General features: G+C 46.4%; 1 protein-coding gene across 4 annotated transcripts in view; it reads left to right on the top strand.

Annotated features, from left to right (window-relative positions):
- Positions 1–24,890, top strand: part of DNAJA3 (DnaJ heat shock protein family (Hsp40) member A3) — a 743,272-nt gene that overhangs the window by 680,614 nt on the left and 37,768 nt on the right. For all 4 annotated transcript variants that reach the window (XM_069646819.1, XM_069646822.1, XM_069646821.1 and 1 more), the window contains exon 10: positions 21,050–21,147. In XM_069646819.1, coding sequence (XP_069502920.1) covers positions 21,050–21,147 — 98 coding nt within the window. The remainder of the gene's footprint in view (positions 1–21,049; positions 21,148–24,890) is intronic.

The following is a 24,890-nucleotide window of genomic DNA, read 5'->3' as shown; positions in this document are numbered from 1 at the left end:
GCCACCCTCAGACCTTAGGGCCCAGGTACCTGCTCACCCTGCCACCCTCCTACACTGCCTCAGGGCCACCACTTGCACTGCAGTCTGTATCTGTATCCATACAGTCCCCCACCCATTTATCTGCACTTATCAGATATACCCTATCTGACTATCCTAGCACTTGCCACTTGCTGGCTGTACTACCACTCTTTATAGCCTTTATTATTGATTTTTTAAACTTATTAATATTTATTCTGGTTCTCTCCTCTGTTCGGCACTTTCCGCTTCTCCCCCCTTCCATGCACTTTTCCCTCTTCCATGCACTTGCACGCTCTTCATGGCACTGGACCTAGTAAGATCGTTGTTTTTGTTTCTACCCTGTTCCCCTCCCTTTTGCCTGGTCGCGCTCTGAAACACTTGTGTATGAGCGCGATATGAATAAAATATCATATCTTATGTTGTATTTTTACACATGATGTAATTAATGGGTACTTTTCGATTATGTTTTTGTTCTTTTATGGCATTCTTGCCGAAATAAAGCTGATTGATGATGGTAATGTTAAAAGGTTTTCTGGTTATATCTTGGTTGAAGGTAGTTTCCTTGTAAATGATTAAGAAATTAATCCATCATGAAATCATTTATTTTTAATTATTACACTTGCTGGGGTACCCGGCGTTGCCAGTGTCCTGATCGAGTGGTGTCTCGTATGCCCTGGAGGATGGTGCTCTTGTCGGCAAGCCTTGCTTGAGTTTGCTCTGGCATCTCATTTGCCCTGGAGAAAGTTGCTCTTGTCCTCTGGTCGGCAAGTCATGCTGCTGTTTGTTGTGTTTCAGAGGTTTTTGATATTGATTTTCACTTTGCATCAGATCAAGCTTTGCTAGTGGTGTTCATTTTTTGTGCGTCATGTTTGTCACTCAAGGGCTTCAGCACATTTGAGAAATGTCCAGATTGATTGTGCGCTCTTCTCGGGAATGAACTTCAACTGTAACCTTGCCATTTCCCATATTTGGAGTGGCGTGATGAAAACATTTTTTAAATATGTATTTTTTCATTACCTTTAAAAATGCTTTAATAAACACTATACATTAGTAATACATTTCAAAGGAATAACTAACACATCGAACATTCTGCTTCAGACACTTTCCCAAATGTTGCCTCCTTCTAGTACCTACTGTAGTGAATCAGGTTGAGGATCAGTAAATTAGGGTGTCTACGGAGTGAATTTCTTGCATCCAAACATAGACTACAATCTTGCCTCAGACAAATGAGGAATCCATGCAAAATTTGGTAGCAGTGGGTTCAACGATGTGGACTTGTATAGCCGGTCAAACATACACACATACATATATTCAGCTTTATATATAAAGGTGCTAGATAGACTACCCATTAAACTCCAACTGGGAGATTACTTCTGCGCTTTTTAAAAAATCCTGTAAGTGTGTAGAAGTAGGAGACTGACACACGGGTGGCATGCTTTTGGCTATAGACTTTGATTAGTGAGAAAATGAAAGCAAAAGCCCTCTCTGACCTGAAGTTCTAAGAGGGGTTTCCCTGCCTCAACTAAATACGAAGGAGTCTGTCAAGGCGTCTCTCTAAAGCCAAGAGTCCACCATCCTGTGTCCAAACCGATTTCCAACCCTTACACTATTGACTGAACTAAAGAAAAGCTTTGGTCTTCTTAGTCCAGAAGAATGGCTCCCTTCATGTGGACGATGGGCAAAAGGTCGCTTCGAAGGGATTGTGTCCTCCGACGTATTCCTTATCTTAGATATCTCCTTCCAGTTCTGCTAGCCTCGGAAAATGTTTTCTCTAGAGGGCGCTGCACGTCGACGTCCGCCGAGTCGATGTCCCTCGACAGCCTCCGTATCGACGTCATCCTGCCTATAAAGGCCGCGCGCAGGGTCCATTGCTCAGTTCCATTTTTCCGCGCTTACTCAGTGCCTCGGAATACCGTTGCTCAGTTTTGTACACAATTTATCCTATTTACCTCGAGATATTCGATCCGTACTCGATGGCTTCCTCGTCGGAACCGACGACCCCTCGGTCCGGCTTCAAAAAATGCTGAGATTGTGGGAAAAAGATGTCGCTGACTGACCCTCACAGAGTTTGTCTGTGGTGTTTGGGAGCTGAACACCATTGTTCGGAGTGCGAGGACTGTATGTCCATGACAGCTAAGGCCCTGAAGGAGTGTAGGGGGAAGCTGGAGAAAGGTAAGACTTTAAAAGCTTCTTCTTCCTCGACGAAGTCGAGACATTCGTCTCCTCGTCAACATTCGCGCTCCAGGTCTCAGAGTGGGCCCCATCACTCCTCGAGATCGAAGCACTCGAAGAGGAGACGTCGAAGATCCCCTTCTCCGTCGTCCTCTTCCTCTGTTTCTCCAAAGAGAATCCCTTGCCCCACGAAACATAGTTCCCGGGCTGAATGGGAGGAATTCCGCAAAGATATGAGCGTCTTCGAGAAAGCGGCCTCGACCCCCTCGAAGACTGCTGTTAGCGATGCTCTGGTCGAAAGACCCGAAGGTCAAAAACGCTGCGAGTCGCAGTACCCGGCGAAGGAAGCTTCTCGAGCGCGTCACGAACACTCGAGTAAAGCTATGACCTCGAAACCTTCTTCGAAGGTTCCATCGACGCCATCGACGAAGGTTCCGTCGACGCCGAAGTCGGTGTCTTAGACGCCGTTGTCGAAGGGACCTTCGACACACGGGTCTGTCGACTCGACGCCATCTTCGACACCGGCGTCGACGCCAAGGAAAGTCACGGTTACGACGCACCCAGTGGTTATCCCCAGGTCCTCGATGACGATGGCGTCGAGATTGTCGACTTCCTCGAGCAGAATCCCAATTCTATCTAGGTCCTCGAGGCCTCCGCCTTTGTTTTCGACGCCACGCCCGAAGCCTTCGGCGTCAACGACATCGACGTTTTCGAGGCAGATTATGACAAGTTTGGCACCCTCTTCCTTGGAGATGGGTTTTACACCCTTTGTGAGTTCAGAACAATTGAGAACTATGTCCTCAATTATGGAAGAGGGTGAGCTATCTGAACAGGAAGACACATTTGAGTTGCAGGGACCTGCAACCCCAGTTAGAGAGGAGTTATCCTCAGAAGAACGCTGGTTAAAGGATCTTCATGATTCCTTACATGAGGCAAGTGGGTTAGACACTTCCCCTGAGGTGGAGTTTGCTAGGCCAGACCCGGGGGAGCATGCTGAAACCCCCTATAGAGCCTTAATGGCCAGGGTCACAGAATTTATGGAGTGGTCAACACCTTCACAAGCTTTCCAACAAGATGACCTCACGGATATTCTTGACAAAGGTCCACAGGAGGATCCTGTAGTGCCCTTTCATAAAGCTCTTCAGAGGAAGATTATGACGAACTGGGAAACCCCAGATGTCGTCCCGGCAGTAAATAAAAAACTGTCTAAAAAATACAGGGTATCTTCTGCAGACCCGGAGTTTTTGTCAAAACGCCCATCCCCAGAAAGTCTGGTGGTACAGGCAGCATCTTTTACTGACGTCAAGACTGCTTACTATACCGTCCCACAGGACAGGGACGATAAGAAATATGATGCTATGGCAAAGAAAGTTTTTTCGGCATGTAGCATGGCGTTAAAATCTGTTAATGCTACTTGCACCCTTGCTAGATTCAGCCATACACTTTGGGAGTGTGCTTCTACAGCGGCTGACTGCATCCCGGAGGGAGAAGAAAGGCAGGCGTTCCTAAATATCATACAGGACGGTAAAGACGCTATGTGCGAATCCCTCCAGACGGGCATTGATTCGGCTGACAGTATCAGCAGAGCAATGGCGGCAAGTACAACAACCAGGAGATTCGCTTGGTTGAGAAAGTATGGTTTTGCCCCAGATGTGCAAGCCAGGCTCTTGAACATGCCATTCGATGGCTCTTCTTTGTTTGGGAAAAAGGCGGATGACAGTTTGGAAAAACTGCAGACATCAAAAGCAGCAGCAAAATCCCTAGGCGCTGCAATCCGTCAGACACCTTTTCGTCCCACAGGAACCTTTGTGAGGGGCAAGTCCTTTCGCTTCTAATCCGCTTTCAGAAGAGGTAGAGGACGACCGGCTCAAAGGGGACAAAGAAGAACTACCTGAGGTGGACGGGGTAAATATTCAAAAGCCGCAGCAACAGCCAGGTGCCTCTTTACCATCGGCATCTGCATCAGCCGCCCCAAAACCACTCTGAGGACTTCACTCACAGGACACCTGTAGGAGGCAGGTTAACTCTGGCGGAATGGCAGGCTATCATGTCAGTAGGGATGCAACGGTATTACGGTATACCTTTAAAGATACCGTGAACCACCTAATTGAACAATAATAACCGTCACATTGTTTATACCGGTATACCGTTCATACCGTGTTTTTCAATCTGATTTGGAAAGGCTGCAGTAAGCAAGTGCTGCGCAGTCTTGGTCTTACACTGTTGGATGTGCCGTCTGCAAAGTAGTTTCAGTTTGAGCAGTTTTTAATTCCATTCCATAAACTACACGTGCCTGACACAAAATCAATATGTTATCGATAGGAAGAATAAATACAGTGCCAAGAAGGAAAAGGGTTTACTTTTATTTTTTTTAAAGCGCTCACACAGCCCGCGGGCATTGAGGCAGTGTTAAAGAAATTGTTTATTTAGTTGCGTAATTGTTTTTGTCTTAGTTGCGTATTTATAACGCGCTTAAACACCCAGAGGTTTCTAAGAGCAGACCCGGGGATCGAACCAGTGTTGCTTCGTGTCGTCTTGCTTCCCAGGCGCGCACGTTGCCGCTGAGCTATCCTCCCGGGACTTTGAGTTGGCGGCTTTGGGATTTATATATTATAATGGATAATGTTTTCTAAACATATGACAATGGGGGATTTCCCTGTTTCTATCATTGAATTTACATATAATAAGTCACACTGCGAAATGTACTCATCTCTGTGGGTATTCCCTGCTGCCATACCAAAGGGTAACATGTCCGTGATTACTGAACACCTTTTGGCCCGGAAGTAAACTAAAGGCTGTAACGTAAAGAGGGAGGGGAGGGAGGGAGTGCGTGTGTGTATATGCGCACAAGCTTATACTACCATCCGCCTCCATTGATCTGTGGCATGCAGGTTATCAAGATGGCAACATGTTAATCTTCACCATTAGCCAGTGGGGGAGCTAAAAGCCTACATGACCACTTAAGAAAAGCTATAAGCTATTCAGTTTGCTTTGCTAGTCGCAGCAGCCCCCCCCCCTCCTCTCCACACGTGTGTTTGTGTTTGGTGGAAGCAAGGGGTGGCATTTCAGTAGAAAGTATGTTAAAAAGCCCAATTCTGGTCTTGGGTGCCTGGTTTTGTTTGTGATGATAAATCTGACAATTTATGACCTTTTAGAAAATATTTAAGATTAGTTAACACCACCTGCTATACCGCGATAATCATGATATACCGTCATTTGGCAAGAAGGTTATTTTACCGTCATAAAACTAATACCGTGACACCCCTACATGTCAGATGCTTGGGCATTGGAAACAGTTGCCCAAGGTTACTGCCTGCCTCTCCTACGCTTACCTCAGTCATCCACCCGGGATCAGCTCTCAAAGCTCCAGATCCGCTCCTCTTGCAGGAAATTTTGGACCTGCTAGAGAAAGGTGCCATAGAACCGGTACCTGTAGCGGAGAGGAAGAAGGGCTGGTACTCCCCTTACTTTCTCATTCCAAAGAAAGACAAAGGACTGAGACCCATCTTGGACCTGCGAGAATTGAACAAATTCCTCAGAAAAGACAAATTCAAGATGGTAACTCTTTCTCAGATCCTTCAGGCCCTTCAGTTCCAGGACTGGTTGGTATCTCTGGACCTTCAGGACGCTTATTTCCATGTGCCTATCCATCTCAAACACAGGAAATACCTGAGGTTCGCAATTGGCAACTCTCATTATCAATTTCGAGTGCTGCCATTTGGGCTGACCTCCGCCCGAGGGTCTTCACCAAGTTAATGTTGGTAGTGGCGGCACGTCTAAGGAGGGAAGGGATTCACGTCTACCCCTACCTGGACGATTGGTTGATCAGGGCTGTATCTTCGGAACAAGCTCAGATCCAGCTAAATCACGTTTGCCACTCCCTTCACAGACTGGGCTTCTCCCTCAATTTAAAGAAGTCACAAATGATACCATGGCAGAGACTCCAGTTCATCGGAGCAATCCTGGACACTTCCCTGGGAAAAGCCTCGCCACCAGAGGTGAGGGCTCAAGATATTCTACAGATGGTTACCAAGTTCCAAAATGCCCAACGTCTCCCAGCCTTCGACTTTTTGAGGTTGCTAGGCCTCATGGCATCCTGCATTTTCCTAGTGCCAGAGGCTCGCCTGAGAATGAGATCCCTCCAGTGGGCACTGAGGACTCAAGTGGTCACAATTCTCAGGCAGCATGACAGATCTTCAGGTTCCCGACAGGGTGGCTCGAGACCTTCAGTGGTGGGCCTGTCAGGAGAACATTCTGAAAGAACAGTTTTGGCAACCCTGGCCGGAGATAACAGTAGTCACGGATGCCTCACTCATGGGGTGGGGAGCCCACGCCAACGACTTGACCATCAGCGGTCATTGGTCTCCATCGGAGTCCAGACTACATATCAACCTGTTAGAGCTGAGGGCCATCAGACTTGCGCTGAAGGCGTTCCTGCCAGCTGTACAAGGGAAGAATGTCCTGATAATGATGGACAACACAGTGGCCATGCATTACCTCAACAAAAGAGGAGGCGTAGGATCACTACCCATGTGCAGAGATGCGATGCAGCTCTGGTTTTGGGCAATCCAAGAAGGAATCTCTCTATGGGAGTTCACCTAGCCAGAGAGAAGAACTTGACAGCGGACGCTCTGAGCAGGCAGAGCACAGTCTCCCACAAGTAGGAACTAGCTCAGGAAGTCCTTCAAGAGATCTTCGCCCTTTGGGGAATCCCTCAGGTGGATCTGTTCGCCACCAGTGTCAACAGGAAGTGCGATCTGTTCTGCTCAAGGGAATTTCCCCGAGAGGAGCTCTGGGAGACGCGTTCATAGTGGACTGGGAGTTTCCGCTTCTGTACGCGTTCCCACTGGTCCCTGTCATTCCTCAAATGATCAGGAGGTTGAGAAGATTCCGGAAGACCATGATCCTAATTGCCCCGGATTGGGCCAGGAGAACGTGGTACCCGGACCTTCTAGACTTGTCCATCTGCCCTCCAATTCGACTTCCACTCAGAGAGAACCTACTCTCACAGAAGGGAGGTCAGGTTCTCCATCCAGACATCAAAACCATCAACCTTCACGCTTGGCTTCTGAAAGGCTGAGGTACAAGGATTGGGACCTCCCTGATGATGTTATGGAGGTGTTGCTTTCGGCAAGGAGGCCAGCAACAAAGTCTTTATACCGCTGCCGTTGGAACAGATTTTGCAGCTGGTGTAGAGCAAAGGATATCGATCCCTTTTCATGCGGTACACCAATGATTTTGTCCTTCCTACTCTATTTGGCGAATTCAGGCCTTCAAGTTGGCACCATTAAGGGCTATCTCGCAGCGCTATCCATCTTTAAGCGCACTGCGGAAGAACCATCCTATTTCAAGTTACTCTTGGTTATACAGTTTCTAAAGGGGTTAACCAATGTTTATCCCCATTCCAGGTTCCCCTATGGGATTTAAACTTAGTCCTAACTTTCCTGATGGGCACACCTTTCGAACCACTCCATTCTTGTTCGTTAGATTCCTTACCCTTAAAACTGTTTTATTAATAGCACTTACATCTGCTAGAAGGGTGAGCGAGTTACAAGCTCTTTCTTGTAAACCCCCTCATACAATCTTTCACAAAGACAAAGTTGTCCTGCAAGTGAAGCCTAATTTCCTCCCAAAGGTGGTTTCTGAATTCCATATCACTCAGAAGATTACCCTACCATCTTTCTATCCTCCTCCTCATCCGGGGAAAGAGGAAGAGAGGTTACACAGGCTGGACCCTAGAAGGGCTTTAAGTTTTTACATCAGTAGACTGGACAGGATAAGACAAGCAGACCAGCTGTTTGTAGGCTACACAGGTTACAAGCTAGGGTTACCAATAACTAAGCAGACCATTTCCAGATGGATCATTCTAGCCATTTTGGAATGTTATAAACTGGCAGGAAAAGAGCCCCCTCAAAACCTTAGGGCTCATGCGACCAGAGGTATTGCAGCTTCATCGGCCCTCAAAAGAGGAGTGCCAGTTAGACATTTTTGTGGCCGCCACATGGTCGTCCGTCAATACCTTTACACAATTTTACAACTTGGATTCCTCCTCCAGTCAAGAGACTAGGTTTGGAAGGGCTGTATTGCACTCTATTCATCAATAGAAGGCAGCATGAAGTCAGTACTCCCACCTCCAATAATAGAATACTGCTATGGGAGCCTATCTAAGATAAGGAATACGTCGGAGGACACAATCCCTTCGAAGAACAAGTTACTTCTTACCTTGTAACGTTCTTTCGATGGGATGTTCCTCTGACGTATTCCTCATCGACCCTCCCATCCATCCCCGCAGTTCTACTTCCCTTGTTGTTGCAGCTTACGCTCCTTCAGGGTGATTAGTCTAGTCCAAACAGAAATACTGTGGGCTACAAAACGGAACTGAGCAACAGACGCTGCGGGCGGCCTTTATAGGCAGGATGACGTCGATACGGAGGCTGTCGAGGGACATCGACTCGGCAGACGTCGACGCGCAGCGCCCTCTAGAAAAAAACTTTGAGGCCAGCAGAGCTTGAAGGAGATATCTAAGATAAGGAATATGTCGGAGGAACATCCCATCGAAAGAACTTTACAAGGTAAGAAGTAACTTGTTCTTCTGGAGGATGCAAATGAAATGTTCTTCTCAAAGGGTACAAACCAAAAGGTTCCTTGGATTGGGGCTCCACCAAAGCACATACAAATAATTCTGGTATCACCACAGTTTCGGGGGGGTGGAGGTTGAGTGTTACGCTCACCTGGCTCCAACAGGGGCGTCGATCTGAACTGGACAGCTGCGGTATCCACCAATGTGACGCGTAGTGCCGAGATGACGGACTGGACTGGCCCACCTAGCTGCATTTGCTTGGCCCGTAGGAATATTCTTCTGCAAATGGAGAAAGGGAATTAACCACCCATGGAGTTGAGCGTTAACCCTCCCACCCCCTCTGTTCTCACCACTGATCACCTTTGATGTCCCCTCTTTTAGTCTCACCTGATGGTTTGGAAAGATGAGCTCTCCATCCTGCATTGAGCGCAGGGGCGCGTAGATAACCAGTTGCTTCACTGGCTAGAAGGAATTGGTGAGTTTCAAAACAATATCGACTCCGAGATTTCCGGCAAGACGCCGTAAGTATGTACTTCGTAAGAGTTCAAATGTCTGACTTTCACTCTTGTCCAATTCCTTGCAGGTTGCAGCTTGACCCTAGCGAAGCGTTCCTCGTGGCAACCGGTAATATTCAGGTAAGGATTTGTATTATCCAACACAGTTCGATAAAATGTCAGTATGTAACCTGTTGCTTTCTCCCTTATTCAGGCGCTGAGAGAATGTATGAAGTCTCGGGGAATAATGCCTCCGGTGGTAAAATCGGCTAAGTCTATTGTGGTGAGGAGATTTACCATTGTTTGTCCCTTTGTTTCACCTTACTGTCCTTTTGTTCCCCATAGGGGCCGGGGTACGGCGATGATGAAGTGGAGGCTACGCCGACCCGTGAAGAGGAATAGTACCCCCGGTGGTAAAATTAGGTAAGTCTATAGGGGGTAACTAATATTGCCGCTGTTTATTCCCTTGGCTCACCTTGCTGTTCTTGTGTTCCCCTTAGGTGCTGGAGTGCGGCGGCAACATGCAGAAGGATGCGGTGGAATGTGAAAATGTTGCGAAGGCCGGTGAGTTCAGCGTGGCGCTGCAGCAGGCGAGGCGACGCGCATAAAATAACTTCTTTCTTCCAGCTCGAAGGCGCCGTGGATCGGGAATTCAGGTAAGGATCAAAGGTATTGCTCTTGTTCTAAACTTTTCTCCTTCTTTCTCCCTTTTTCTAGGAGCTCCAGACTCGAGGCGGGCATGGCAGAAGACTGGATGCACACTTGCAGGCACGGTGAGCGTTACGCTGCTGGATGCAGAATAACGCGAAGCGTGTGCTGCTCTTCGGGCGTGGTTTAAATAGCCTCCAAAGTAGTCCCAGGTAAGTATTCCTCCCCAGCCCCACCCGAGTAAAAAAAAAAAAAGTCCCTAGGTAAAGTAGTCCCTTCCAAGCCTCTTTTGGCTTGGAGCTCTTGCAGCATGGTCTGCATCAGGTAAGTTTTAATCTATGAGCTTGGCGCCTATGGCGCCAGGACTGACTCTCCATTTGAGCCTGGCGCCATAGACGCCAGGACTGCACCCAAATAGCCCCTAGCAGGGGTTGTTGGGCTTGCTTGGAATAACTTGATGCCTGCTTCCGGGGTTGCTGGACTTGGTCTGGGTCCCCGGGGGTAGGCATCATGACAATGTGTCCCCTCATTAACCAGGTTTCTCAATGGTTTCCCTAATGCCAGTAGAAGTGTCCTCCTTTTCTTGGCCTTTAAAGTGCAATTGACATTGCCAAGAGAAGGACTGGCTTCTTTCACAATGTTCACACCTCTCGGGGGAATGTCTTCCTTCCCTGGGTCTTTCTCACATGCTTCTCACCATGCCAAGAGAATGTCTTCCTTCTCCAGCATTGGATCTTTCATGGATTCACATGCTGTGACTATTCCCCGCCGGGCTTGGAATCCCTTATTACATTGACTTAGTAATTTTCCTATGGAAAAAATTTGACAACTTGAGTGTCCCATCAATGTCATTGTGGGTGCTTTTGGTACCCAACAATGGGACGTCCAGTGTATAGCTCCGTCCCAGCAGCTTTCCCTCAGATTTCAACCGTCTTCCGAGCTGTTGGGATTCCTTGTGTTTCTCTCCTGAGAGAACATTATGCTTCAAATGTCACCATCCGGTGCATCCAACGTCGACATACACACGGTTCCAGTTCCAACCATGGAAGCTTCACGACCTAAGAAGTCCTTGTTTAGGCCGTGCAACACCTGCAGCCTACAAAATGTCTGAGGGGGACAGGCACACGGAATGTCTTTACTGCCTCTACCCAAACCATTCCGCTGGCGGCTGTGACATCTGCCTGGGTTTCTCGCAAAAAACCCTTAAGGGCAGGAACCGACGCCTAATCTGCTGGCTCAATGAAGGAGCCTATCCGGCATCTGAGGTTGGCTCGTCATTGAGTGGGAGAGCAACCAGTCCCTCTGACCAAGAGGTCACCGTCCAGATCTGAGGAGCCGGTGGCCAAGAAACTAGACGGGCGAGGCAAAATCGTGCTCTGGGCACGATAAGGCCAAACTCTTTCCCTGTAAAGAAACCACCAACTAGTGGCGAAGGGTCCCATACTGGGTCCAAACACTCCTCCAAGAGCATGTTGACAAAAGCACCGTCGGACAAGCCGATGCAGAAAGGCTTTCGCCCATCATCAAAATCCGCAGACCCGTCCAGGAGATCTTCTTTGTCGATGGACAAGCAAGGAGCCAAGTCGGCTACAAAATCCTCTGCGTCTTGAAAGTCTACCTCGACGAGTGGCAAAAACCACGACTCATCAGAATCTCAAAGATCCTCCTCCGGCCATGAGTCGTCATCGAGACACCTGTCGACGGACAAATTGTTGCTGAGGTCTCCTCCGATGACGGCACTATCGACGACGGCATCTTTGTCGGGGTCTACGGCTTGTCTCTCGTCGACAACCACCTTGTCAACAACAAAAAAGAAATCTGCAGAAAACCCTACGCACCCATCGACCAACACGACAGATTTCGGACTTACTGACAGAAGGCAATATATTGTCACCTAAGGGTATTTTGAAAACCCCAACAGGGTCCCCGATGAAGCACGACCAAGCTTGTCTGGGAATTTCTCGCAGTACCCAGATATCATGCCAGAAGATATTTTGCAGCATGAGATTACTTCAGATTTTGAGCCTCCACCAGAGGAATGTCCAGGTGTCTTTGAATCCGATCCTGAAGAAGGAACCTCTGATCCGCCTATCCAGGGGACCATCTAAAGAGGGAGACGCACCTCTATGGTTTCAGACAACTACTCTGCCATCAACACCTGCTGGAATAGGCGGTATGCATACACAATACCCCCTTATAAATCTACAATCGCTGCTTTCCCTGCAGGTTCTTAAAACACTGCAGTCTCTCTTGGGACAGCTTCATGCCAGGCTTCCGCACCCTCAAGCTTCGACAATTCAGCCTTACGGAGAACATCAAGTTACCTCTCAACATCGAAGGGGATCCAACCCATCCCTTTCCCTACAGGGATGGCATACTGCCTAGGATTCAAACACCTCCTAGAGCTCTGCGCTCACATAGGAGAGAGTAAGGAGAGAGTGAACCCTTATCTTCCTGTTAATTAAGGTAACGCATCGTACGATGGATGGGCTGGAGAATAACTCACACCAAATAAGAAGACCGACTCGGGAAGTTGGCAAAGTGCCTGTTTCATTCTCGATTGTCTAAAACAGGGAGTACACTGGACATCAACAGATGTCGCACAGCATGGTCTCAATGCATTTCATTAAAAGAAAATCACTTTTATAGCAAAAACTAATCATACGTGATGTCATACTACGTGGCAAACTACAAAAACCTACATGGGATTGTGATTGGACTAAGAGGAGTATCTAAGTACACTTTCTATAAGGGATTGAATTATGATTGGCTCTCTATAGTCAGTTGGGTAACTCATGCCCTCCCTTCGTGCAAGTCATCTTTGACAGTAATTAAGTACACAGCATATCATTGGCTCTCAAACTAGAAGGCCCTTCGTTATATGGCCCTCTACAATTGGTTGGCACGCTTGTACCCTTCTGGAACACTCGATTCTCTAGCAGCACATAAGCTGGTACCCCAGGTGCTGGTGGTTGGACTTGACAATACCTCCCCACCCAATTAGTCCATCTCTCATGCAGTCTGCCATTCAGATTGTCTTTGAACTTGGCCTTGTGGTTGCTTCTTGCTCCTGGGAATATAAAACAGTGTGAGCATGTTCTTGTGGATGTTCAAGCTTGCATGCCCAGTTATTTTAATCTTGGACTCGCGTGTTCAGAGACTGTGAATCGACCCATTTTATAGCATTTAATTGTCTTTACTAAAGGAACTTGGTACTCATGGTGTTCTCTCTTTGCAACTTAACAAGGGATGCCTCAGCATCTCACGTTCACTGTTAGTCAAGGACCGATGAACAGTTTTGTCTGCTTTAGCCTTTGACACCAGGCCAAGCAGTCTTCCTTTGGTCCATCTTCAAGCCTCTGTTTATTTCTTTGCTGCGACACACACACAGCTATCAGTCCTCCTTTCTCCACGGGTTGAGCTTACTAAAATTGTGACATTGAATGTCCAGATTCTATATATATATTTCTGAGGCTTGTGGAATCTGCTTGGATCACATGCTGTGCATAGGCCGACATCCCGTGGAAGCTGTGGAATATTAGTTTGTTTTTCGAAACTCAAAGGGGCGTCGGACTAGGGCGTGCCAGTAATACTATCCCTAGTGACATCCCATGTACTCATGATCCCTCACGTGTGTAGGACCCTCTATTGTTTTTTTCCGCCATACCGGTTGGACGCATATTGCGGCGTTCCCTTGGCTTTAGCCAATTATACAAAAATGATTGTTAAAAATTCCCTGTTCTTTACACCCTACGCCGAAGATCGACGCCAGGGAAGATCGAGGAAGCTAGCCTTCCAATCTCCACAGCGGACTTTGGACCTCAGAAGGCCTCTGGCCTCGGCCCGGGGCTTGGAAGGCCTCTGCCCTGTACAAGTAGGGAGAGTGGGGGGTGGTCGTACAGGCTCCCACACATTATTTCCTACATGTACCCGCCCACTGCCAAATTGATACATATGGAGAGTACTCCTTTTAAATTCTGCCCGAAGTGTAACAGGAAGTTCCCCTGGGTAGATGAGCACAACACGTGCAATTTGTGACTTCCACAAGACCATCCCGAGGCTACCTGTCGAGCTTGTAAGATCTTCAAGCCAAAGATGCTTAAGGACTGCTCCACTAAGCGATGGGCCCACTACGCCCGGCAACGAGAGGCCATGGATGTTGAAGGGGGTTTTAGCCATGGCAGCAACGCCGACCTATCAGACGGCGAGGGGGGACTTCAGACACGCATGCGCAAGCCCCTGACCTCGCAGGACTGGCCAGCAGCCCAGTTATGAGGACAACACCCGGCTTCAGAGGCGCAACCCACAGCAGTCCCTCCAAACGCACAAGACCCAGCCGTGACTCGACACGTGTCGAGCGATCGGCAAAGGAAGGCACCCAGAGAGCGGTCCAAAGATTGTGTCCTCTGGGCGTTCACGTTCACCACATGACATAGACCAACCGTCCACGGTTGAGAAAGTTGCCGCATTCCCAATACTTATAGAGGCTTGATCGTCAGGAGACGACTCTGACCTCTATGCTCCCAAGTCTAAGCGTGTAGCATCTACTACCGAGATTCGGCACCCTCCGTCTACCACCTGTGAATCTCGACGCGAAGCGCTGATGACCACCTCCGAACCTCGACGTAATACGTCAACCTTCGAAAACCTCCAAAACTCCTGGAAAACATTCCTCTCGTCATGGGAAGGGGGATTACAACACAACAAACCTTCAGAACACAATGAAGATAAACAGAAGGCCCCTAAGGTGGTAGGAAAAGCCAAAGTCCCGGACACTGCTCCGAAGAGTAAAATTGTCCCTCCCAGTCCTCATGATATGGGCATGGAGGAGGAACCAGAGCAGGAGAGATTTGTATGAAAAATACCCTAATTATTTCCATAGCTATGCCAACACACCAGCTACCTCTGCCCCTTCGGTATCCAAGGACTCTCAACCCCCATCTAAAAGACTTCGTTCTGAAGGACCGGCGCAGGGATTGGTTTCAAACCCTTTGCTAATTGAACCTTACCATCCAGAGTCATATGGAGAGGAGACAGAAACACACATGCTGGAAGACCAGACAGGGTATTCTTATTATGGGGATGATGACCAGGAAGAGGAAGATTAGGCAGAGGCCTACAATCTTAACTTCCCTATTCCTAATGACCCCCCCACGGTGCATGACTCACCGATTGACAATCAGCCACTCCTCAATAAGGTACTGGCTGAAGCAGCAGCACATTTTCAGATAGACACAGGGTTCCCAAGAAGATGGGGATTTCGCAGAAGAAATCCTAGGGGACAAGAGAGCCATTACCCAAGCCATTCCAATTTTAAAATCAATCCAGCGTAGAATTGATCCCTCGCTGATCACACCAAATCTTACTCGTGCAGTTAACCCATGAGTGGAAAAATTATTCAAGGCCTGCACCCTCCGATCCCATGTACATAAGAGGCCAATTAAAACCTGATTCCCTGGTAGTAACCACCACCAGAAAGAGGGCAGGTACACCACTAGCTTCTTGAAAAGCATCTCCCGATAAGCAGAGCAAAAAAATATATGCTCTGGGTAGGAAAGTTACCTCCACGTCAGCCTATCAGGCACTTATTGCTAACAGTACCACTCTTTTAGCAAGCTATAACTGCCACCAGTGGGAACAAGTAGCTGCTCTAGTTGCCTCTGCACCTGAACCACTAAAAGGCCAGTTGGCCCAAATCGCAGCAGACAGAAGGTCTGTATCTGGATGCATCCTTAAGTCAAATTTTGATGCAGCAGATAATGCAGGTAGATTAATAGCCGAAGGCACAGTAATAAAGCGCCACGCTTGGCTAAGGCAGTCGGGGTTCAAACCCGAAACTCAAGCCACTCTCATAGACATGCCGGTAGAGACCAACCTTCTATTCGGCAAAGAAGTAGAGGAGGCCCTAAAGACAGCTAAAGATGAGTATGAGACATTAAAGTCTCTCGGTAAAATCACAAATAAACCATCAGGTCAAAGGGGAAACAATTTTTGTCGCTTTCGTGGCCAAAATTCACAAAGAGGTTCTAACTACTATCAAAATCAAGGAACCTCGTGGGGGCAACAATCAGTTCCAGACATCCCAAGGCTCCCCCAGAGGGCAACGCAGGGGCCGCACTAGAGGCAGAGGCAGCCCCGCCAGAGGTGGTGCGCCACCTGCTAAACAGTGACGTTCCGCTTCGGGTCCCCTCCCATGCATCCCCAGTAGGAAGTCGCATTTCCACTTTTACCCACGTATGGGAGGGGATCACTTCGGACAGATGGGTGCTGTCCAGTGTCCGCAGGGTACTGTATAGAACTACTAGGGTGCCCCCACGACAGAAGGTACACTCGTTGGAACACCAGAAAAACCTTCACGAGGAAATCACCGTATTGCTGGCAAAGGACGCCATAGAAGTCGTCCCGGGCAGCCAGATAAACAAAGGTATTTATTCCACCTTCTTCCTTGTGCCAAAAAAAATCTGACTATGCACCCAGTATTAGACTTGTGCCCTGCAAACAAGTATTTCAAGCCACAAAAATTCTGCATGACTACATTGCAAAAGGTAATCCCACTACTAAAAAAGGGGATTACATGGCAACATTGGATATGAAAGATGCCTATTTTCATATTTCAATGTTCCCAGCACACAGAAGATTCTTGCTCTTCAAGATGGACAGCCAGCACTAACAATTCAAGGTGCTACCCTTTGGAATAGCCTCGGCTCCAAGGGTATTCACCAAAGTACTGTCGGTCGTGGCGGTGCACCTATGCAGGGAAGCAATCCCAGTGTATCCTTACCTGGACGACTGGCTCATTTACAGGGGAGTCCCCCCTGATTTGCAGACTAAACATCCAAAGAACTATCGACCTCCTCTTCCAATAGGGCTTCTCGATCAACGAGAAAAAATCAAGCCTGGTGCCAAGCACCTCAAAACAGTTCCTAGGAGCTATCCTAAACACCCACAATGTTTTATCTCTGGAAGCAAGGCAGAATGTGATCAAACACCTTGACCAGGAAGCACAGACCATCTGGCATTAGGCCACCCGGCACATCCTACTTCAGATCTTCCACTTGATGGGGATGCAGAACAAGCAAGCAGACACCCTCCGCAGGGATTCCTTGCAGACACACTAGTGACAACTGCACAGCATCCAGAGAGGGCCATATAATTTTTTTTGCAAAGTTTGGTGAGCATTCGTCCATGGGGAGCGAAGTTATAAGCCACCCAAAAAGTGCTCTTCCTATGAGATGAGCAACTTAACCAGAACTACATGGCGACTACCGCAGGCCATGTAATATATATATGCACCGCCTGCAGTCTACTCACTACATATAGCCAACCTTTATGGCTACTTATTCTAATTACATTACGGCATCTGTACACTTATAAGACGACTTGTATTTTCTGCAGTGCTTCTTCGCACATGCCATCTTCATTCTGCACAGGAGTCTTCTCGATTCTTTACTTCACCACCTGATTCCATAAGGTCTATGCCTTCTCATCTTTGGTCATCCTTCTCAGTGCATCAGACTCATTTCTTGTGACGTCCCCAGTGTCTCGTTTTCACATCTTCACACTTTTTCGGGGTTCTCCCTCCAGAGACCGTCCTCTCTTTGGGGATAAATCACATAGGGTTTTCTCAGTGGATACCTTGTCGCAAAGGCTTTTCGTGGGAAAGGTACCATTACTGGCGTTGCACATGTCGCAGCCTCCATCTCCAACACACAGGCAAAATAGGGGCGGGACTTCCTGCAGGCATTCTGCTGCTCCTCTACAATGGGGTATTGATTGACAAAGACAAGGACTCTGATCCGAGGGATAAAAGTTTCACCGCTGCCTCGTTTCCATAGAGAGCCGACACGTGGGACACAGATCATGACCAAGAGGCGCAGGTTAGCGCGGCTCAACCTTCGCCTCCAGATGACATCGGGACAATTTCACTCCATGATAGGTAAGGCATGCCAGGAGTTTGGTCTGATTCCAGATGAGGAGTTTCCTCTTCGATACATGGCTCTCCTGGAGACAATGTCCTCTTACGTTCCGCTTATTCCCCACTGCCGGCTGCAGTTTCTCGCTATCAGGTGGTCCCAAATCTGGGGTTCCTGGTCAGACAAAGTAACTGTCTCTTGGACTCTGTCAAACACACTGAAATGGTGTACATACCCCTGCATTGGAACCTTTTTCAACAACACACATCAAATTTCTAACGTGGAAGATCTCTTTTTTAGTGGCCATTACGTCCTCTATATGGGTTTCGGAGCTGCAAGCTTTGGTTGTACACCCGTCGTACCTACTGTTCATGAGACAAGGTGGTACTTTCCACTAATCCTCATTTCATCCCTAAAGTACCTTCAGAGTTTCATAAAACTGTAACCATAACTCTGCCCACATTCTTTCAAAATGCTACTACACCAGTGGAGACGGCCCTGCACTCTAGATGTCATAAGGACATTGAAATATCATTTGGATCGCACAAAATCTTTCAGGACGACTAAGCAGCTGTTTGTCACCTTTGATCTGTCCAATAAGGGAAAATACATATCAAAACAGGGCATTTCAAGATGGGTTTCATCTACAATCTCCTTCTGCCACTTAAAGCCCAATAAGGCGTTGCAAACTGCCCCCAGAGCACACTCCACTAGAGCCACAGCTGCCTCAGCGGCTCTCTGGACTGGAGTACCCATCAGAGGCATTTGTCAAGTTGCAACATGGGCAGTGCCCCACACATTTACCAGGCACTACTGCTTACATCAGCAACACGCTGAGGACGTACAGATGGGACTAGCAGTCCTGCAACGGCTGCTCCAGGGATGTTTTCCTTTCTCTACTTGCATATGTATTCTTCTCGCATTAACGCAGGCAATTTTAAAGTATCTCCTCTGTGTTTGCCTGATTTACTACCTCCTAACATGTAGACTGCTACAAAATCTATTCACAGCTTGTGAATCCATGAAAGATCCAATGCTGGAGAAAAGCGTAGTTTGTTACCTGTAACTCCTTTCTCCAGCGTTATCTTCCATGGATTCACATGCGCCCTCCAGCCTACCCCCTACAGGCAAACCTCCTCTTCAGGGGGATATCCTCCATCTGAGGGGAAGCTGCTGGGGCGGAGCTAAACACTCCACGTCCCATTGGTGGGTACCAAAAGCACCAACAACGTTGTTGATGGGACACTAAAGGTGTCAGGTTTTTCCATAGGAAAATGACTAAGTCAAAGTAACCGGGGGTTCCCAGCCTGATGGGGAATATTCACAGCATGTGAATCCATGAAAGATACCAACACTGGAGAAATGGAGTAACAGGTAAGAAACGACTCCCTTGTCTTGGCCTTCTATCACAATGTTAGTCCTGGTCCACTATCCTGCCAGGCACTGTGATTATGAGGTTGTCAAGTTCCTTTTCATGAATGGTTGTGGGTCCTGGTCCTGTGGGTTTCGCTCTTCTTGATGTTGCAGACCTGGTTCACTATCCTGCCAAGTACTGTTCCTCTGAAGAGAATTGGGGAGGCAGTTGGTTATTGGGTGTGGGTCCCAGACCGTTCTTGACTCTTTCTATTGCCCAAGAATGATACTCTGTTCAAAGTATGACAAAGTTCCTTTTCCTATGTCAGGGTTACAGACCCTGTATTCATGACTTCCCTCTCCCCTCTGTATTCGCCACCACCTTCTTTGGGCCCCAGTGTCTGTCCGGCAACCACTGTACCTTGATTCCTGGTCCGCACTGGGTCTTCGTTGGCACCTGCGGTCTGTCATGGGGATTCCCCCAGACTCTTGTGGTCATTCCCTGGTCTACGGCGGCTCCACAGTTCTAATGTTCTTCCTGGGGACACAGCTCCTCTTTCTCGTGCTCCCCAGATCTCTGGAACGTCAGGGGCTTCTTCCTGGCTTGACTAGCAGTCCTTCCACTCGAAACCTACTATGTATGTTATTGCTCCTGCCTCAGCTTCCTGGTCTGCTTCCTTCCTCCATTCCACGCTCAACTTGTTCTCCTGGTTCCTCCAGGGAGGGCTAGACTACTTATCCAGTCCTTCTTGGCTTTGGCCAATGGAAGGTTTACAACCACCAGACTGTTCAGTGTGGTTCTCAGAGGTGCTCTCCACCTCTCTGCACCTCCTCCTTGCCACAGTACTAAATTGACTAGTTTCCCAGGAGTCAACAGAGCTCTTCATTTTAGTATTTTGTAAGGGGACTTTAGGTGGGTAGTCCCTACTCTTCCTCGTCCTAGTAATTCCTGTATTGGTAGTATGGAAAAAACATATAGGAACACTAGGCATGGTATTGTAGAGGGTTGGTGGGTTCGGGGGAAGGTGGGCTATGGGGATACCATGTTCTCCCCAGGTCATCACTAATCCCATAGCGGACTTGCCTCCCCATGAGATCTACCTGCGGAGTACTACCACCCACCAGGGGGACTATCGGGTTGCAGCCTCTCCTCTCTGGCCACATAGGAAGGGGCTCCCCCTAGGGGAGAAGTAAGGGCATCCAGGGATTCATCACAATGTGTTTTTATCAGTTGCACTTGAGTAACTGTGTAGGTAGCAGAAATGCATTGAAAGGCCCAACCATCATAATTGGTGCTTTTATTTGAAAGTGTCTTTGGGTCTGCTTGATATTTTGCCTGTGCTCCTGTGTTACAGATGTTTTGTATATTGGATAACTTCAGACTTCCTCTGTTCCTCACTTCTTCGAAAGAGAAGTTTACAGCTGCCGAACAGTTGCAAGATAGCTCTCCTTGAAATAAAGGAGCCTAAGACCACCAAGTGAAACTGCAATAAAAATCGTTTTATGCATATATTTAAATCTGAAAAAGTAAACTGTATGCTTTAATAGACTGAAATGTATATTTGTGAGCTGTGAATTTTAGCTTGTTTGCCTTCATGGTTTTACTTGAGCCTTAGACAAACCTTTTGATATTACATTAATTGAACATCCAGTCCCCAGGAATTTCAACTCTCTGGGACCTTTTGGACATTAAAATCTTGTTTTTCGGACTCTGACCACTACGCCTATGAGAGATGGAATTGCATATCATTCAATGTTTCCCTGGTCAACCTTGATGAAGGGCAGTGTAAGAAATGTGTGTGAACATTCTGGAATCACTAGTCTTTGTGTTGGGGGACTGCAGCCACTACAATGATCTGTTTCCCTTGTAGGAGGCTGACCGACAGACAGAGGGCTCTAATAATGAGCTTTGCTGAAGACGAGACTGATGTAGAGGGAACCGTGAGTGGAGTTGTGAATACAGCTACAGGTAAGACGTTCTCCTGTGGGTTTTACATTTTCTCATGTTTTTTTGTTATGTTTAATGCCCAGGTAAACCTCAATCCAATATCCCATCACACTAAATGCAGTACTTCTGAGCAAAGTAACGGATTGAAAGTCTTCCAACTGAAGGTACTCGCCCCTACACTCTTCCAGCGTTCACTTTAGCACTGTTTCTACCCGGCATTCTAGTCAGATTTTAAGTCTGTTTTGCCAAAGGGATGAAATGTGGAACAGTGCTATGAATAAGGTGTGCAAGTTATACTACCAAAATTAGGATGGGAGATGAGCCCTTTCCATCAAACGGCTGAAGAACACACTTCCTCACACTGTCAGAGTAGACTCTCTAGGGTGGTTTCTTGTGTTTACTTTTATGTATGTATTTTGTTTACATAAGCAATTCTGCCTGTCTCATTAGAGTAGCTCATGTGCACACTGTAGTCCAGTGTTTGCTCTTCGTGGTTTAGGACATATTTTTAAATGAAGGTTTTGCAGCATGAGCTCTCCATGCAGTCTTTTGTGCAGCACTAGTTACACTGTTAGGGGTCTATAGATTGTCTGGGATGTTGAAACCTTTGCCGCTCCTGCTGTAGAAGCATGTGTTGCTGGCTGCTTTGTGATGGCTGCAGTTTCTGGAGAATTTGCAATCCAACTGTCTTACCTGTACTTGAAGATGTTGCAGGCTGTCTGTGTAATTGTAGTGCCTGACTAACAAAGGGTAATCAGTGTTCCCAGTGAGCTTCCAATGTTGAGGTTAGGGGGGGTTTGTTTCTGGGGTCAGCTGGAAAATTCTTGCAATTTATGGTGGTGCATTGTGTGAATTATTGGAAAATTAGCTTGTGTGTCCAGGTGAGTGAATTTATGGTGTGCACATTTAAGATGCTAATCATTTTAAGGCACCGTGCAACATAGTAGCACACCGCGGGAGCCCCAGGACCTAACAAAACAGACACTATAAGAAATCGAACATAATTGTATTTTGTAATAGGAAAAAGGTTCGGCATCTTTCATGGACAGAAAAAATGAGGTCCGAGTTGTGCTACCAATTTCCGAGTCAAATTCAAGAGTTTTTTTCCTTGTCTATGGATCTTATGATTTTCCAAATCTTTTGTTTTCCTCTCGCATAACAAATTGACTATTTTTTGATTTCGCTTTAGACTGTTGATGGATCGTAATTGGATTAAATCATGCTTAAATTTGAATGATTTTTTTTCGTAATAACATACTCAGAAAAATTGTTTGCTAACCAACTTGGACCTCCTAACTTTTCGAAGACCGGCATTTTTCTTCTGTTTTAGTGTAGCAGCTACTTCAGAAAAATGGGCGTCATCCTGTTTAAGTGGGTTTTGAACTACCATGTTCTAGGCACATTTTGTGAGATGAAACTTAATCATTTGCATATTCCATGTTAGAATAGTTTCACTTTCAAGGCAATGTTTCCCTTTGCTCTTCCACAGATTTCTATTTACAAGGGCAGTGAATTTTCTACAAGTAGGAGACCATTTGATCGACACTCTGGGTCTATCAACTTGTATTAAGGATAGATAATTTATTTGCTGACTCAATTTCAAGTGATCGACAATAGAAGTAACAATCATTAGATGATCACCCAGGTGAATTTCTATCGTGTTGGTTTTTGTGAGCATGCCAGATACATTTTTAGAAGAGAACATATGATCAATCCATGATTGATAGACCCCTCTTTTCCACGTGAAAGTGGCACAATTACATTCTGGTTGTATTAAATACACATTCCAACATTTTAGAAAGTTTCTCCATACATTTCCCTTTTGTAGTGAATTTTGAAAACTGGTTGAACTTGTCGAAACATTACTATTCATTGACCAAAATGATGCATTAAAGTCCCCTCCAATAAGAATTTCAGCATCAGGAGAATTGTTGTATGCATTGATAAGGGCATCATTTAGAATTTCACACGCTATTTCAATAGGATACAAAAGTGGATTCCAGTACATTGAGATTATAAATACATTTGCACTATGTAAGGAGTCTATTTTTGCATCCAAAAATAGAAAAAGGTCTGTTTCATATACATGATAGTGAAATTCAATTTATTGTCGATAGATAGCCAAACCACCAGCTGGTCTACCTTCTAAACCTCTAGTCGCATGGTGTACACAGGAAAAAACCCCCTCAATTTCGATATTTGGTACCTCCATTGTTTCTTGAACCAGTAATATATGGGGCAAGGGAGTTCTGATTTGTTTTAGCTCTCCATTTAGCTAGATTTGCGAAACCGCAGCAGTTCCATGATGCAGCCTTGAGGTCATACATTTATGAAGGTACATGAGGCGGAGTGATGTTGGCCGCTGTTTTAATTAGCGGTTCGAGCCATTTTAGACCATTCAAAGCATTTGTAAGCACTGATAATTGTTCCATCATGTTTTTAGATGGATCATTATGGCCAGATGGGTATTGATCACTGTTAACAGCTATAATAGGTGGTGGTTGAAATTCTAAAAAATCCATTGCTGCTTTGATAGACGAGAATGAATACATGCATGTTAAGAACAAGTATATTTAAATCACTTTGATGTTCCCAAATTAATTTTGCAATTATTGGAGATAACATCTTAGAGAGCATTCGGTTGTTCTCATTTGGGAGACGAATCCATTCAATATCATTTGCGACTAAGCTGCGAAAGGGATCTTAAAGAGAGCATTCATTAAAAAAGAGCGATTAATACGAACAGCTCCATTAATATTAGCAGCACTCTTCCATCCGATGGTATTCTTCATCTCATTCGGAATTGAATAGAAGGTGTGTAACACATCTGAATTGGCCACCTCAGGGTAAGCCCCTGACTCCATTTCGGCTTTGAAATCAACGTTTCTCTGTTTGTTCAAGCACTCAACAGTCTTGTGAGATTGACAGAACGATTCACTCACTTCTTGATCTATTTTTTTTTATTTAGAATTCTCCTGGGGCCTCAAAACCTCCTTAGAGGGGGTTTGAGGAATAGACTTTTTCTGTGTGGACACGACAAGTTCAGAAATCTGTTCGGGTACGTGGATTTTATTGAGGAGACTGTCCATCCCATCATTTACACTGTTGGAGCTTGTCTCAGTAAATGGGGGGGATTTTTTTCGATTTTTCAACCGAAACCGTCTGGTTCACATTTTTCTCTTCGATCTGCGGTGATGCATTTTTTCCAATAGTTCCCTCTTTGTTTTTTTCGTTTCTTCTGAAGATATCCGTTTTTTTTACTGTGATATCAGTAAAAAACGAAGTTAAATTAGGTTGTATCAACATTGGTGCACTTAGAATTGAATCTTTTTGCATTAAGAGGTTTATTTTTCTAACAGACTGTTCTGGGTCCAGAGAATCGGTTTTGGTCCTGCTCTTATATTTGCCAACCATTCAGGGCTCTTCCTGTGATTGTTGATCGAGCTGATCTGAAACTATTTTACTTTCCTCATTCAACTCACTTAAGTTCAAATTTTGATCCGAGGGAGTAACATTTTGGGAGCCTTTGCTTATGTCAATCATTTGGAAATGGTGGTTTGGGGGTTTTTCTCTCTTGCCACTTTCTCTGCACATACAGAACTTCCTTTATTTTTGTGTCTCCTTCTTATGGCTTTTTGATGGTGCTTTTTGACCCTTCTTGATAGAAAATAAGTATCTTTTTGGACAGTTTCTTCTTCTTGCATTTTTAGGATTTTATCTTGTTCAATGATGTTAATGAGTACAGTTGAACTGTCTGGAGTTTC

This window comes from Ambystoma mexicanum, chromosome 2q (genome assembly GCF_040938575.1).
Source record: "Ambystoma mexicanum isolate Mex_15411 chromosome 2q, UKY_AmexF1_1, whole genome shotgun sequence".
Taxonomy (NCBI): Eukaryota; Metazoa; Chordata; class Amphibia; order Caudata; family Ambystomatidae; genus Ambystoma; species Ambystoma mexicanum.
The sequence above is the reverse complement of the archived record's forward strand: the minus strand, read 5'-3'. Positions and strand labels throughout refer to the sequence as shown.